The sequence below is a fragment of the Neovison vison genome, chromosome 5, assembly GCF_020171115.1.
Source record: "Neovison vison isolate M4711 chromosome 5, ASM_NN_V1, whole genome shotgun sequence".
NCBI classification, from domain to species: Eukaryota; Metazoa; Chordata; class Mammalia; order Carnivora; family Mustelidae; genus Neogale; species Neogale vison.
Genome location: NC_058095.1, coordinates 40,130,893 through 40,144,720, shown reverse-complemented (window position 1 = coordinate 40,144,720; position 13,828 = coordinate 40,130,893). Strand labels below are relative to the sequence as shown.

The 13,828-nt window shown below is 40.1% G+C and overlaps 1 protein-coding gene across 1 annotated transcript in view; it reads left to right on the top strand.

The window, feature by feature from the left end:
- Nucleotides 1–13,828, top strand: part of ANKFN1 (ankyrin repeat and fibronectin type III domain containing 1) — a 137,122-nt gene that overhangs the window by 82,993 nt on the left and 40,301 nt on the right. The window contains exons 8-11 of the mRNA XM_044248626.1: nucleotides 345–444; nucleotides 736–868; nucleotides 1,344–1,460; nucleotides 8,022–8,237. Of these exons, the coding sequence (XP_044104561.1) occupies nucleotides 345–444; nucleotides 736–868; nucleotides 1,344–1,460; nucleotides 8,022–8,237 (566 nt within the window). The remainder of the gene's footprint in view (nucleotides 1–344; nucleotides 445–735; nucleotides 869–1,343; nucleotides 1,461–8,021; nucleotides 8,238–13,828) is intronic.

Genomic DNA, 13,828 nt, shown 5'->3' with positions numbered 1-13,828 from the left:
GAGGGCAAAGATTTGATTCCATTTCTTTTTATCCCACTCATCTGGAAATACATAAATCACTCATCTGGAAAATATAAACAAAATGCCAAAGTGGTTTCCCCTGGAGTTATAAATGTTACTCATCTCCAACATTTTTGAGGAGCTGATCGTTAATTGAGGTAACCGATGGCAACTCAAGATATAAGAGCTTTTTGTAGGAATGAATGAGCTGAATCCCTACATGAAACTGATAGGATAAGTGACACCAAGGGGACAAGCAAGAGGCAGACAGGGAGGTGGGAAGAAGGTACTGGGAGTGTTGCGCTGCCAATGGAATTTACACTGTATTTTTTTCTGTGTTTTAGAAACTTCAAAATTACAAACCACAGGCCGCAAGCAGTCAGTCTCACGGAGCCTGAAACACCTATTCCATTCCTCAAATAAGTTTGTGAAGACCTTAAAACGGTGGGTCCTATGCAATTTTTCCAGGAAGTCTTAACTTCTCAGGAATCAGCTGGTTTAGATTCTTAGTAGCAACATAATAGAAATTTCCCTTTTGTTATTAAAAGAGCATGAAATTCACTTTTCTCCTGAGAATTTGGGCAAGATAATAATTTTGCTGAGTTCTAGCCTGTGAACACATGATACTTAGCAGGACTATGCTCACAGGTATATTTTAAATGATCTTTTATCATGATTCAAGCTTGGCAGAAGAGACACTTGAAGACAATTCTTCATTTTGCTTTTTCTTTTTAGGGGACTCTACTTAGCCGTTATATTTTATTACAAAGACAATATGTTAGTCACCAATGAAGATCAAATACCAATTGTTGAAATTGATGACTCTCATACCAGTTCCATTACACAAGACTTTCTGTGGTTCACAAAGGTATACTGAGTTCTGATTTCATTTTTTCCCCAGTTTGCACCAATGTTCCTGTGCATAAATCTCTGAAACCTTTGTTGAGCAGTCTCCAATGATCAAAGTATTGGGGTGGGAGTAAATTATCTCAAAGGTCTTCTTTCAGCCCTGATATGCCCCGTGCCATAAAAAAAAGTCAAAGTTGCATCTATGCTACATTTTCAAAGCAAAGAAGCTTGCATTCTGTCAGACTGTGTCTCCACTATTCTGAGTTATGGGATCATTTGGCAAAGACTAAAATGTGGATCTGACTATTTCATTAACATTCAGATCTTTTTCCAATTGGACAGAGATCAAAAAGTTGTTTTGCATGTATCTGAAAATGGACTGGAGAACAAACATCAGGGGTCAGGTTTCCTTTTCCCTGCTTTTTGCTTTGATGCCACAACCTAAATCATGTACTGGCTTGGATGATGATATGACCTCGTGACTTCTTTTGCAGCTGTCCTGTATGTGGGAAGATATAAGGTGGCTGAGACAAAGCGTACCTATCTCCATGTCCTCATCCACGGTGCTGCAAACTCGGCAGAAGATGCTCGCAGCAACGGCCCAGCTACAGGTGAGGGGCCAGGTTTCAACCCAGATTCCCAAGGAAATCTTAGAAAAGCTTGGTCAGTTCAGTTACCAAGCCCACCTGGAAAGGAAAAGGATGGGCTCCTTTCTCTTTCAGATCTCTAAGCATATAAAGGCTTCTTATGCAGTCTGAGGTGCACATCTGTTCATGTGGGGAAACTGTGCCTTTGGCAATTTCCTGGACAAGGAGCAAGGGTCTCTCTTCAAGAGTCTAGAACTGACCCCCTAAACAAGAGGTGAGACTTGAGTTCTGGATTTGATATTAATCAGTCAACTCATTTCTCCTTTCTGGGTCTCAGTTTCATTACTTGCAAAATAAGAGGAGTTTGACTCGATCACAGGAGAAACCCTTGCTGCTCTGGCATCCTGTGCATCTAACTAGTGTATAGAGGTGGAAAAAGAGACTGGCAGATATTCTGAAGCATTTCTTGGCTTGATCTTTTGTTAAAGCATAGGAATTTGCATACATTTTTGCTTACTTTAAAAAAAAAAAAAGAAAAGAAAGTTCTTAGAAGCTTACCTGTAATCCTGAATTTATTCATCCTTCCATATTATTAACCTAATAAGATCAGGTCCCCAAGCCTTACAAGAATATTTGTAGCTTACAAAGCCCTTACTAGAAAAGACAATGAATTTTTACCAACTTCTTCTGGGCTTCCTTTCATTGTTTTCTAGTATTACCTGAATTTGTGGTTCTTAACTACATGGACTTGGAGTCTTTAAGAGATCACTGAGCCTTTATCAGCGATGGGTATTTACCTACAAAGCTGTCAGTTACATAAACCCCAGAAATAAACATAATAGGAATCTATGTAAGCTGTGTTTGGCCAGGCCATACCAGCCAAGGCATAAAAATAGGATCATAACAACAAAAAAACATTTTTGTGGCTCCACCCCCACCAGCAATTACAGGAACTTCATTTCTTGACCCACAAAATAATAAAAATTAAACACCTGAAATAGTAACAATTATTATGTTGCTATTCTCCCATCCAAGTACTAACCAGGCCTGACCCTGCTTAGCTTCCGAGATCAGACGAGATGGGGCGCGTTCAGGGTGGTATGGCCGTAGACTTATGTTGCTATTCTAATTCTGAAAGGCAACTCTTATTTCTCCTGTGCTATATACTCCACTGCATCAACAGCTTACTGCCTGTGTGCTCAGTGGCCTCAGAGATTTTAGGAAGCGATGCTCTGTATTTCAGCTCACTCTTAACTACAAAATGTTCTTCAACTCAAGGAAGAGCTCTTGCAGCTGGACTGTGATGACTGTACTGAATTCGGAGACCCCCTTCATCACTGATCAGCTTGAGTTGTAACAAGCCCCTGTACCTCAAACTGCCCCTGCCTTCGGGTAAAGTTCATTCTCAGGAGGCTCTTTGAAACCTTACTTAAGTTCTTTCTTGGGAGATTTAGACACCTTAGTGGACTCTTCATTAACTCATCATACAGCCTAGACGTGCTTGGGTCACAGACTGAACAAGCTTAGAATTTCAAATAGGACTCTTTATTCCTAGAACACGTTCATCTCCTATCAGTAACATGAGAAGGGTCTGGCTGTCACAGCCAGTGCAGCTAAATACTGAAGAGCCAAAGAGCAGCCATGATGGTCAGTGTGCCCCTACTCAACTACTCTCATTGCATTAGCTCTTGGATTTTCCTGGCCCCCCAATATATTGACCCCTCCACTTTTCATACCTTACCAATTCCCTTCTGACCTCATTTCCTTCTTTGCCCAGCTTAGATTCCTTGGCCCATCCTAATCACTCCCTTGAAAATATTCTAAATTTCTGGCCACTGTCTTCCCCTGCCATATTATTTACTTGGAAAAAATCTAAGCCTGGATGAATCCAACATGTCTACACTGGAGGACTCGCACACTGTCGCATAAAAGTCACACACACAAAAAAAGGCAGGGGAGCTGTGTCATGGCTAGTTCATGTAGTTCATGGCTATAATTCTCACATATAAGTTACCTAGTGATCACATGCCATTTCTCCACTAATTTCACTTTCCCAAACTATAAGGCAAGTATTTAAAACCTCCTCCATTCTCTTACATCCCTATCCCTTCCCCACTCTCTCCAATCCTGTATCAGATGATAACTTCACTATATAGTTTGTTAAAAGAAAATGAGTGGGAATTCTTTTCCCACCACCAAGCTGAAAAGCTTCCTGGCATTGACCCCACTTTGTATTTCATCACTCCAATTCAATAGTATTGGTTGAATAAGTAAATATGTTTATCCAATCCTTGTACACCAGAGAGTATACCTAGGGGTACTCTATCTTATTTAAAAGAAAAAAAAAAAAAGATCTCAGAACTGTACCTCATGCCATAGTCACTACCTGGATAGCTCACCAGTCCTGCACGGTGACCAGTGCCTGAGTATTCAGCAACCAGTTATCCTTTACAGTGTCCATGGAAGGCCAGAGCACTGCTATGCATTACCTCTCTACTTCACATTTCTATTTGCTTGCTTAAATAACAAGTCTTTGTCGTTTTTTTTTTTCTTTTTTGGTGGGGCCTATTGACCAAACCTTTTGCTGATCTTTAGGATAAAAATGTATAAAAATAATGAAGCCGCCTTTGATTTTTAGGCAGTGAGAAGGGATAACAGGCATACAAAATATTTCACAAGAGGAAGAAAACTGGATTTGGGGAGATTGCTACTGAATATTTTCGATCTCTCTGGTAATTGACATTTTCTATGATATTAAGAGGAAAGTAAAAATGCATTCTTAAATAGTTTGATTGGCATCAGTCATATATAAATCCCGTGGACCGACCTCTGGTTATCTATCACTGTACTGCCCCCCCCTTCCAGCATCACTACCGCTGCCTAATTACTCCAGTTACATCAAAAGCCTCCAAAGTCACACTCTTGCTTCCAGTATTATATATACTGGAATAATTATATATTCCAGTATATCTCCAATCCTTTCTTTACACTTCTGCCATGGTAGCCAATAAAAGATTCTGACCATGTCATGCCCTGACTCATGCTCTCTTAAGACTGGCTCAGACATTTTATCCTCATGGTCACCATCTTTCTCCTCCTGTTTTTACTACAAACTGACTTCACCTTCATCACAGTGCATACCATCCACTGTGCACCAGGTGCCTTCTAATCCAATTTCTGTTCTATAGTGAGGTTCTTTAATATATAATAATAAATAATAATACAAAACAACAACTTTCATTTCACAGAATAGATGCCAGGCACCGTGATAAGTGCTTTACAACTATATCTAACTTAACCTCCACCACACCCTAATAAGAAAATAGTATTACTGATACTCACTTAACAGATGATGAAACTGAGGCCTACAAAGGTTATATAACTTGCCCAAGCTTGCACTAATAAGAAGTATCAGAGTCTGGTTACAAATCTAGATCTATATAACTCTAAAATCTACCTTTTTTCCAATACTTCATCATCTTATTATGCATTCACTTTCAAAAAGCAGACAAAAATTTAAAATAGGAGAAATTATCCATATTATAGCTTAAAAAGTAAAAGTAGCCTATTCTGTATCATTTGGAGCTGATTTAGGAGAAGTAGATTAGATTTTATTGAAAAAAGGTAAATTATGAATTGATTAATATGACCTAAGCAGGAAGAAAGACAATTATCTTCCAGCATTTGGAGTAAAAAATAATAAGATGAGAAAACCTGTAAGTGGCCAAGACCCCACACTATTTTTCCCACCCTTAGGAAAATGACAGGGTACCCAAAAGGCAGAAGTGTACATTGCTCGTATATTGAGGGGTATCCGAAATACCCTCAAAATACAGTAATCATCTGACACTGTAGATTGGGTTACATTAAACTTTCCTCTTCCATAGCTTTTAGAATTAGTACTAAGGATTAAAAGCCAGGTAACACTTAGAAATACCATGTCTTTTTCATTTTTCAAGAAGGGAGATAAAAGTTTCCCCATAATTTTATTCTCCTTTTCAGGCCTTCATATCCAACTTTCCATGTCACCCCAAGCTGAATAAAGGTCTCTAAATAGTGTGCTTATCTAAGGCTTATTGATAGTCCTGTGATTTGTTCTGATTACAACCTAGATGCATTCCTGTGAGCCATCAGGTGGTTTTTATTCCTCTTTAACTTGTAGGATCCTCAGGGTTCCCAGCTCTCCCAATCTTGGTTGCATAGCATGAAAAATATTAAGGTGGTTTTCCTTTAGGTCCTGAAGAATCCCAAATTTGCCCCCTTGGAACATGGTGGCAATTTATTTTCATAAAGATATTCTGCTCTGAAATTGGGCTCTCCCCAGAGCTAGTTCTCCAACCCAATTTGATGTCAATAAAGAATTTCAGGAAGACTTTTAGTGCTTTCTTATTCAAACTGTTGGTCAACATATCCAAAGATGATGGTGAACCACTGATGAGAACTCTGCTTAAACACAACGACCACCACATTCAATGTCTCCCCACCAGCTTTAGTCCAAAATAAATCATATTTTCTACTGTCCTAATGAAAAAATGTTAATTCAGTCAAAAAAGACTAAATGAGCTATTAATATGTGCCAGGCACTGTGCAAATAACCCAGAGACACATAAATGAAACAACCATGAGCTCATGACATGTATACCAATCTGCAGGAAAACCAGAGTCACACTAAGATACAACTTTCCACAGGAAACTATAGGGGACAAAGGAAGGAATGGTAAATTCTGAGAGAGCTGAGAAAGTCCTCCCAGAAAGGATGAAACCTAGGCAGAGTCCTGAAAAAGAGTAAGTGTAAGCCAGGATGGGATTCCAATCAGAGCATAAAGAAAACCCATACCATACTTGTATGAAGCTAGAGAGAGAGTTTACAGAATACTTTCTCATGCATTGTTTCACTTAATCCCCCAAACACTCTGTAAGGTAGGAATTAGCATAAGGGCTGACTCTTAATTTTATTTTATTTTATTTTTTTTCCAATTTATTTATTTTCAGAAAAACATTATTCATTATTTTTTCACCACATCCAGTGGCTCTTATTTTTAAATGGTGAAACTCAGGGCCAGAGAGGGTAAAAAATTCTTCAGAAGGCTAAGAGTTAATGAACAGGAGCTGCCCTGAAACTCAATACCAGTATAACTAAAGGCTTAGCAGCTTTGGCTGGTGGCTGCTAGAGCCAAGTTGAACTGGCTCAGGAGAGCCAACTGTTAAATATTCAGGAATTCTGAAAGCCTGTTGTCAAACTTTTGGTAGCTTGGTAGCTTTAAATTGGCTAGTGTCAGTGGGAGCATTTACACCACAGAAATGGGCCTATAGTACAAATCAGGCCCTCTTTTTTTTTTTTTTTTGATAGCCAGCTTATCAGTTTATTTACCAGTATTACTTGGCAGCAAACTGCCTTTATATAAAACTGTATTACTACAGAGGGCTGGATGAAAAGCCTTACCCAATTAACTTCTCTAGATTTAGAAGTCACTTACTGAAAAGGAATAATCTGACTGAATGATTAGGTTAATTTAAAAAATAATGATCCCACAAATGTTTATATGTTAAAATTATTAATGAAATTTCTTACTTATGGCGTCCAGTTCTAACGAGGAAAAACAAAAGATACAAGACAGTCTCTACCTGGAAGAACATTTCTATGTTTTCATAGCTGTAGATATGGACCAGCTGGCTCATTCATTTTTAGGTCATCCGTTTCACTTTTCCAAGTTCTGGCTCAGCTTTCGCTCTCCTGCTAACTGGTCATCAACATTTATCCGAGCTCACAAATGGCTGCTGGGAGTGCTGAGATGGTTTGTTTATATCTTTTAAAAATCACAGATATTCAAAGTAAAAGGGTATTTTATCCTATTCATCCAGTGTTCTAGGTTAGAAATCTTCAATCCCTGCATATTTGAAAAATTCTGTTTATTTTAGTAATAAAAGTGGGCCCCTCCACATTTGATGTGGCATCTTTCTCCTCCTACCTTACTAAAAGTATTGTCTGCCTCAGCTGACCTAGCATACAAATAATTTTACCGTAATTTTAAATAAATAGAACCCCTGAAATTCAGATAAGTCAAACCAGGCCAATCTCCCAATTAAAGTATCTTGAAAGGAATGTGCAGTCATTTGGGGACCTGTACAATGTGCTACATTGTCAATTCACTTCTTCATTTTAAACAACTCCACTTCATACCAGCTTACTGTAGATCTCTTGAAAACTCCACAAGTGGCATACTTGAAATATCAGGCATTTTTCTTTAAAACATCTGGGATTCTCTTCAAGTGCTGGTAACTGAGGTCTATGGGCTGGTGTGTCTATGTGGGTAAGAGATATTTACAGATATTGAATTTGCTTAAAAAAACATAATTTTTGTGCCTCTTACTATAATCTTTGCAGGCTTATGGTGAAGAGATTTTCTTTGAGCTTCTGTTAAGTACATTTCTGTGGTGGCACATACTCTAGGTTTAAATTTGCTTTAAAAAAAATAAAAAAAACTTTTCAGAAATATCAGTTAATCATACAGTGTCTTTTGTTGCAGTTATGTTGCTTTGTTTGCACAGTATCATCCCAGCTACCAGAAATCTATTTGTTTCTAGAACTTACTTGGAACACACAACTTGGGAAGAGTTTACTATGAGCCCATTAAAGACCGGCACGGAAACATCCTCATAGTCACCATCAGGGAAGTGGAGATGCTTTATTCATTTTTTAATGGCAAATGGATGCAGATCTCAAAGCTCCAAAGCCAGAGGAAGTCTTTGTCAACACCCGAGGAGCCAACAGCCTTAGACATTTTACTGATCACCATCCAGGTAGGCAGACTTTTGAGTTTTCTAATACTGCATATTTAAAGTTCCAAATACACTTGTTGAGACTCCAGTGAAATATACCAAGAGCCACTTACAAATGCAGTGATGAAGTGGAGAGGGCCCAGAGGTATTTCACTGCTTGTATTCCACACACAGAAAAGATTCAGAAGCTTATTTTTTATTTATCACTCTCCAGCTCTGGAATTCATCAAGCAATACAAGTGGTGGGCACTCCAAAAATACCCCTGACCGAAGAACCAACAAGAAACTTTGAGACAAATATTTGAGTAGGGGTCTATAGGTAGTATAATCAAAACATTAAACCAATACCTGAAGGGACTATAATAATAATAATACATTCCTGGACTGTGTGTGTGTGTGTGTGTGTGTGTGTGTAAAACCCTCTGAACAAAAACTCTTAACACCTATTTACTCATTTGTTCCATATAATGCTGGCTCAGAGAGGCATGATAAAGTCCATTATAGGAATGAAAGGACTGAGGCTCAAAGAAATTATATACAACATATGGCCATACAGAGAGAGGCAGAGTTAGTGAAGCTAATGAAGATCCAGCACAATTTAGCTCTTCGCCTGTACAAGCCCCTTCCAGTGCCCTGGCAGAGATCCCAACAATTTTATATTCTTCTCCTTAAAGAAGGCACCAAAAGGGACGCCTGGGTGGCTCAGTTGGTTGGGCGGCTGCCTTCGGCTCGGGTCATGATCCCAGGGTCCTGGGATAGAGTCCCACATTGGGCTCCTTGCTCAGCAGGGAGCCTGCTTTTCCCTCTGCCTCTGCCTGTGCTCACTCTCTCTGACAAATAAATAAATAAAATCTTAAAAAAAAAAAAAAAAAAGAAGAAGAAGAAGAAGAAGAAAGAGGCACCAAAAATTGTATTCACTTCAGTCCCCATAAAACTTGCATTTGCCACTGGGCATACAGTGAGAAAATGGAGGGCTGAAACCTAAACTCAGATCTTCTGACTGGAATCAGGCTTCTTTCTGCCACGTGACATCACATTCCTGGGCAGGAGTTAGGACTGCAGTCATGAGGGACTAGAAATGAAATAAAGGATTAAAGACTCACCGGAGACTGGAATAGCCACCAAAATTCAAAATTCAGGCAGCTTAGATCAAGACTCGGGCTGGCTGGCCAAACCAGGATACAAAACACATCTGCTCCTGAGTCCAGTGCTCTCTCCATACCGACACACCCCTCATGGGTTCTTATGTGAACATGGGCATCACACTGTTTCTTTTTCTTTTTTTAAACCCAGTCATGGGGATGAGTTCTATAGTACTCTGCAGTTAAGTGGTAAAGCTGGCAGAAACACCTCCCTTGATTGAGCCCTGTGCAACTGGTGGCATATGTGTACAAGACAGCAACCCCAGAGTAAAGTGAAAGAAAGGGCTCTGTCCCACATAAACCCCAGCTTTGGTACGTATAACCCTTTATGATCACCTTAAAAAGCTAAGCCACCAGCCCACTATCTTATTTTTTTTAAGGTTTTTATTTATTTGCTTGACAGAGACCATAAGTAGGCAGAGAGGCAGGCAGAGAGAGAAGGGGAAGCAGGCTCCCCGCTGAGCAGAGAGCCTGATGCAGGACTCCATCCCAGGACCCTGAGATCATGACCTGAGCTGAAGGCAGAGGCTCAACCCACTGAGCCACCAAGGAGCCCCCCACTATCTTATTTTTCATTCCTCACTGAGAAGTGATTGATACAGTAATCTCACCTTTACTTTCCTTGTACTAGCTCAAACCAGAATGGAGTCCAGTGTAGCAAAGGTAAGCTAACTGGTCAAAGCCAATACCTCTGGCTTTGATTTTACAGAATTTGGGTTCATATGAAATTGACAGAGGGTGTGTGTGTGTGTATGTGTGTACATGTGTGTGGAGGAGATGGGGGCAGGGAACACAGACATATTCGTGGCTCCCCTCTTCACCCTTTATAAGCAAGTGCTAAAAGAAACATTTTAAAAATCATAATAAAGTGAGCTTTTATAGGGTGACTAATACACTAATCCCCTATAGGGATAAACTGGGGTCTGGGCTACCTTTGCTCCTAGAAACACAGCACAGGCCCCAGCATGATATAATACCTGGTTTCTCTTAGACTTATTACATTAAAAATGTGTTACAGGTGCAGAAAGATTCCAATCTGGCGAAATGTTGTTAGAGAAGGAGACCAAAAATAGAGGCAAGATCAGGTTTCCACACAGATTCAAATGGAAAATTTACCCCCTCTGACTGGTACATTTCTGCTTGATGTCACTCCCACCCACCCACCCCCACTCTCCTTCTCCTCCTACTTCTCTCTCCCCTCCTTCCATTCAGGTCTTACACTGAAGAGGAAATGGGGAATAAAACTACTGGGGCTGGTATCCAATCGTGCCTAATTAAGTCAAGATTTGGACCCACCAACTCATCACAGAAGTAGTCACAAGTTTTGGTGTTTGCCCAAAGCAGGCTGGGTCACAAACCAGTCTCCTTTTATGGTTGGTAGAGAGATGACCACCAGACCTTCCGATGGGAGGCTTAGGCTTTTTCTGGCCATATCACAACACATACTAAGGCACCACTTTGGAACCTGGCTGGCTGGGTATGATTCCTGACTCCACCTTGTCTAGTTATATGACTAGGGCACCTTGTCTAGTTATATGACCACCTTGTCTAGTTATATGACTTAATTTTTGATCTCTCATATTTCATCCTCTGCAAAAAACTATTTCACAGGGTTTGAATGAAGATTAAATGAGTTAATACATAAAGCATTAGAAGAGTAGCAAAAGTGAGCACTAAAATAAATGTTAGTGATTGTTATTATTTCTCTACTCAGAAAAATCCAAATAATGCTTGGCCCTCCTCAGAGCATATCTAGGCCATATCCTCCCACAGACCCTAGAACTGGCTGAGTCATCCCTTGGGGCATTACACCACTCTGTCTACTTTTCTGTAAGAACTAAGGAAAAGTTGCATAAAAACTGTATGATCTGCAATGGGGTTTTCAAAACAGGTAAGGGCTCTAACAAAATCTGGGTCCATCCAACTCTTTTTTTTTTTTTTAAGACTTTATTTATTTGACATGGGATCATGACCTGGGCTGAAGGCAGAGGCTTTAACCCGCTGAGCCACCCAGGCACCCCAAAATCTGGGTCCATAACTAATCTACTAATCTGTAGGGCCTCGAGGAAGCTCCAGGGTCTAACCCTCTCAAATTCCTGATCCTCTCAAGTCCCAGATCTTCACTGCAGGCCTTTCTCCTATCTAGAAGAAAGAAATCCTTAAAGAAAAAAAAAAAAAAAAAAAAGACAGACAGAAGGGGGCGGGGAGGGGAGGGATGAAGGAAGCAATCCTCTCCACACGTGTCTAGGAAAAAGAGAGTTATTATGAACAAATTACAGTCGCTCTGAGCAAACTAATTGGCAATGAGAGTATTTCCAATAGGGAGGCCCCTCTCAGGTGCTGAGTTACTCAGACATTGATCTCCTGGGTCACCTTAATAACTGGAAACTTCACAGATGAACTCTTCTTGAAGATTAATCTTTCAAATTAGTACTATCTTTTCAAGTTTATAAACACTTTGTCACATCTATAATATCATTTGATCTTTGTGAAAACCCAGTGAGATTGGGCAGTTTTATTCACATCTGTGAGTGTGTCCCACTCACAAATGAAGCTACAGATTTGAGGGAAATAACTCCTCAAGGTCATATCAGCCAAAAAGCAGCATAGGAGAAACTAGGACCCAAATTTCCTGACTCCTAGTCAGGTACCCTTCCCATTCTGCCAAATTGCTTTACATGCCCTCTCCCTCCCCTTCTTTGAATCCTTGGAAAATAGGTATAATCTTAGAAAAATTTGCCGCCTTAGTGAAGTTTGCCGCCTCCTCCTCCTCCTCCTCAGGCATTCCTTGTCACCCTTGCCTCCTTACACCTGTGATGCCCAAGACCTACTATTTTTTCTGCCCTTCTCTGTTGTTTCTTTTTTCCAACACATTCCTGCTCTTTCTACCTCCATGCAGCCCCTAAAACATGGGAATCAAAAACTGCAGGAATCAAGAAGATGAATGAAAGTAAGCCAGTTGACATGAATATGAGAAACAACTGGGTTCACACAAAAACCTGTTTAGAATGTTCATAGCAGAATTATTCAAGTAGCAAAGAGTGGGAACAACCAAATGCCCAACAACTAATGAATAGATAAACCGAAGTGGTATATCCATAAATGGAATATTATTCAGCCATAAAAATGAGCGAAGCACTGATCCATGCAGCAAAGTATATGAACGCTGAAGACATTACCCCAAGTGAAAGAAGCCAGGCACAAAATGCCACATATTATAATTCCCTTTATACGAAACATCCAGAACATGCAAATCCACAGAGACAGAAAGTAGATGAGTAGTTCCAGGGGCAAATGGAGGAGGAACTAGGGCATGACAGCTAATGAATGCCAGGCTTCTTTGTGGAGTGATGAAAATGATCTGGAATTAGATAGTGCTGATAGTCACACAAGCTTGTGAACATAGGAAAAAAAACACAGAATCTCACACTTTAAAAGGGTGAATGTTATAGTGTGTTAATTACATCTCAAAAAAAAAGAGAAAGAAAATAAGCAGAAGCAACAGAGATTAATCTGGAGGGCCCTTGTCCCATCTAAAGACCCCATTCAGCCTCATCTAACTACAGTGGAAGAACGTGGTCCCAATGTTGAAATGTTCTCCAGTTTTTAAAGAGAAGTTGGAAAATCTATAGAGTTTTGAATTAAATCTCTTTATTGTTAAAGGTTAGAAAATAATTTAGAAAATTTAAATTCTTGGGGCACCTGGGTGGTTCAGTCCATTGAGCATCTGCCTTTTGGCCCAGGTCATGATCCCAGCATCCTGGGATGGAGACCGAGTCAGGCTCCCTGCTCAGTGGAGAGTCTGCTTCTCCCTCTGCCCCTCCCCCTGCCTCTCATGCTCTCTCACTCACTCTCTCTCAATCAAATAAAATCTTTAAAAATTTTTAAAAAATTTTTTGCAGTCCATATAATCTTGGGCCCACAAAGACCCAGGCCACCATTTTATGACCTTTGCTATCCCTGGACAATTCAGTTTCTATTCTCTCTGCAATGAAACAAAAGCCCTGTACTTACTAGAAAAGCATCTATCATTCTTCTAACAAGCTCTTAGGATACCTGCTCAAGGGAGGGTGGTTGGATAGATCCTTCCTGGTCCCTACACCAACATAGCATATTCTCTTCGAGAGGCCCAGCCCCAGATTCCACTACCTCTGGGCCTCTCACTTCATATTTAATAAACATTTTTTCAGCACCAGCTAGGTGCCAGGAACCCTTCTAGGTGCTATAGGAAAAACAAATGAGTAAGTCAAGGTCCCTGCTCTCAAGGAGTTCAGTCAAGGGAGGGAGACAGACTTGTAAACAAATCAAGGCAATACAAGGCAGAATTAAACCAGAGCCTGATAGCAGTACAAACAGTGTACTATGGGAGCACAGACAAAGCAGCTATTAATTCTCCCTGGAAATATCAGGGAAGGCGTTGTAGAAGAGGTGACATTTGGCTGAGCCATGAAAGGTAAATTAAGTTCACCA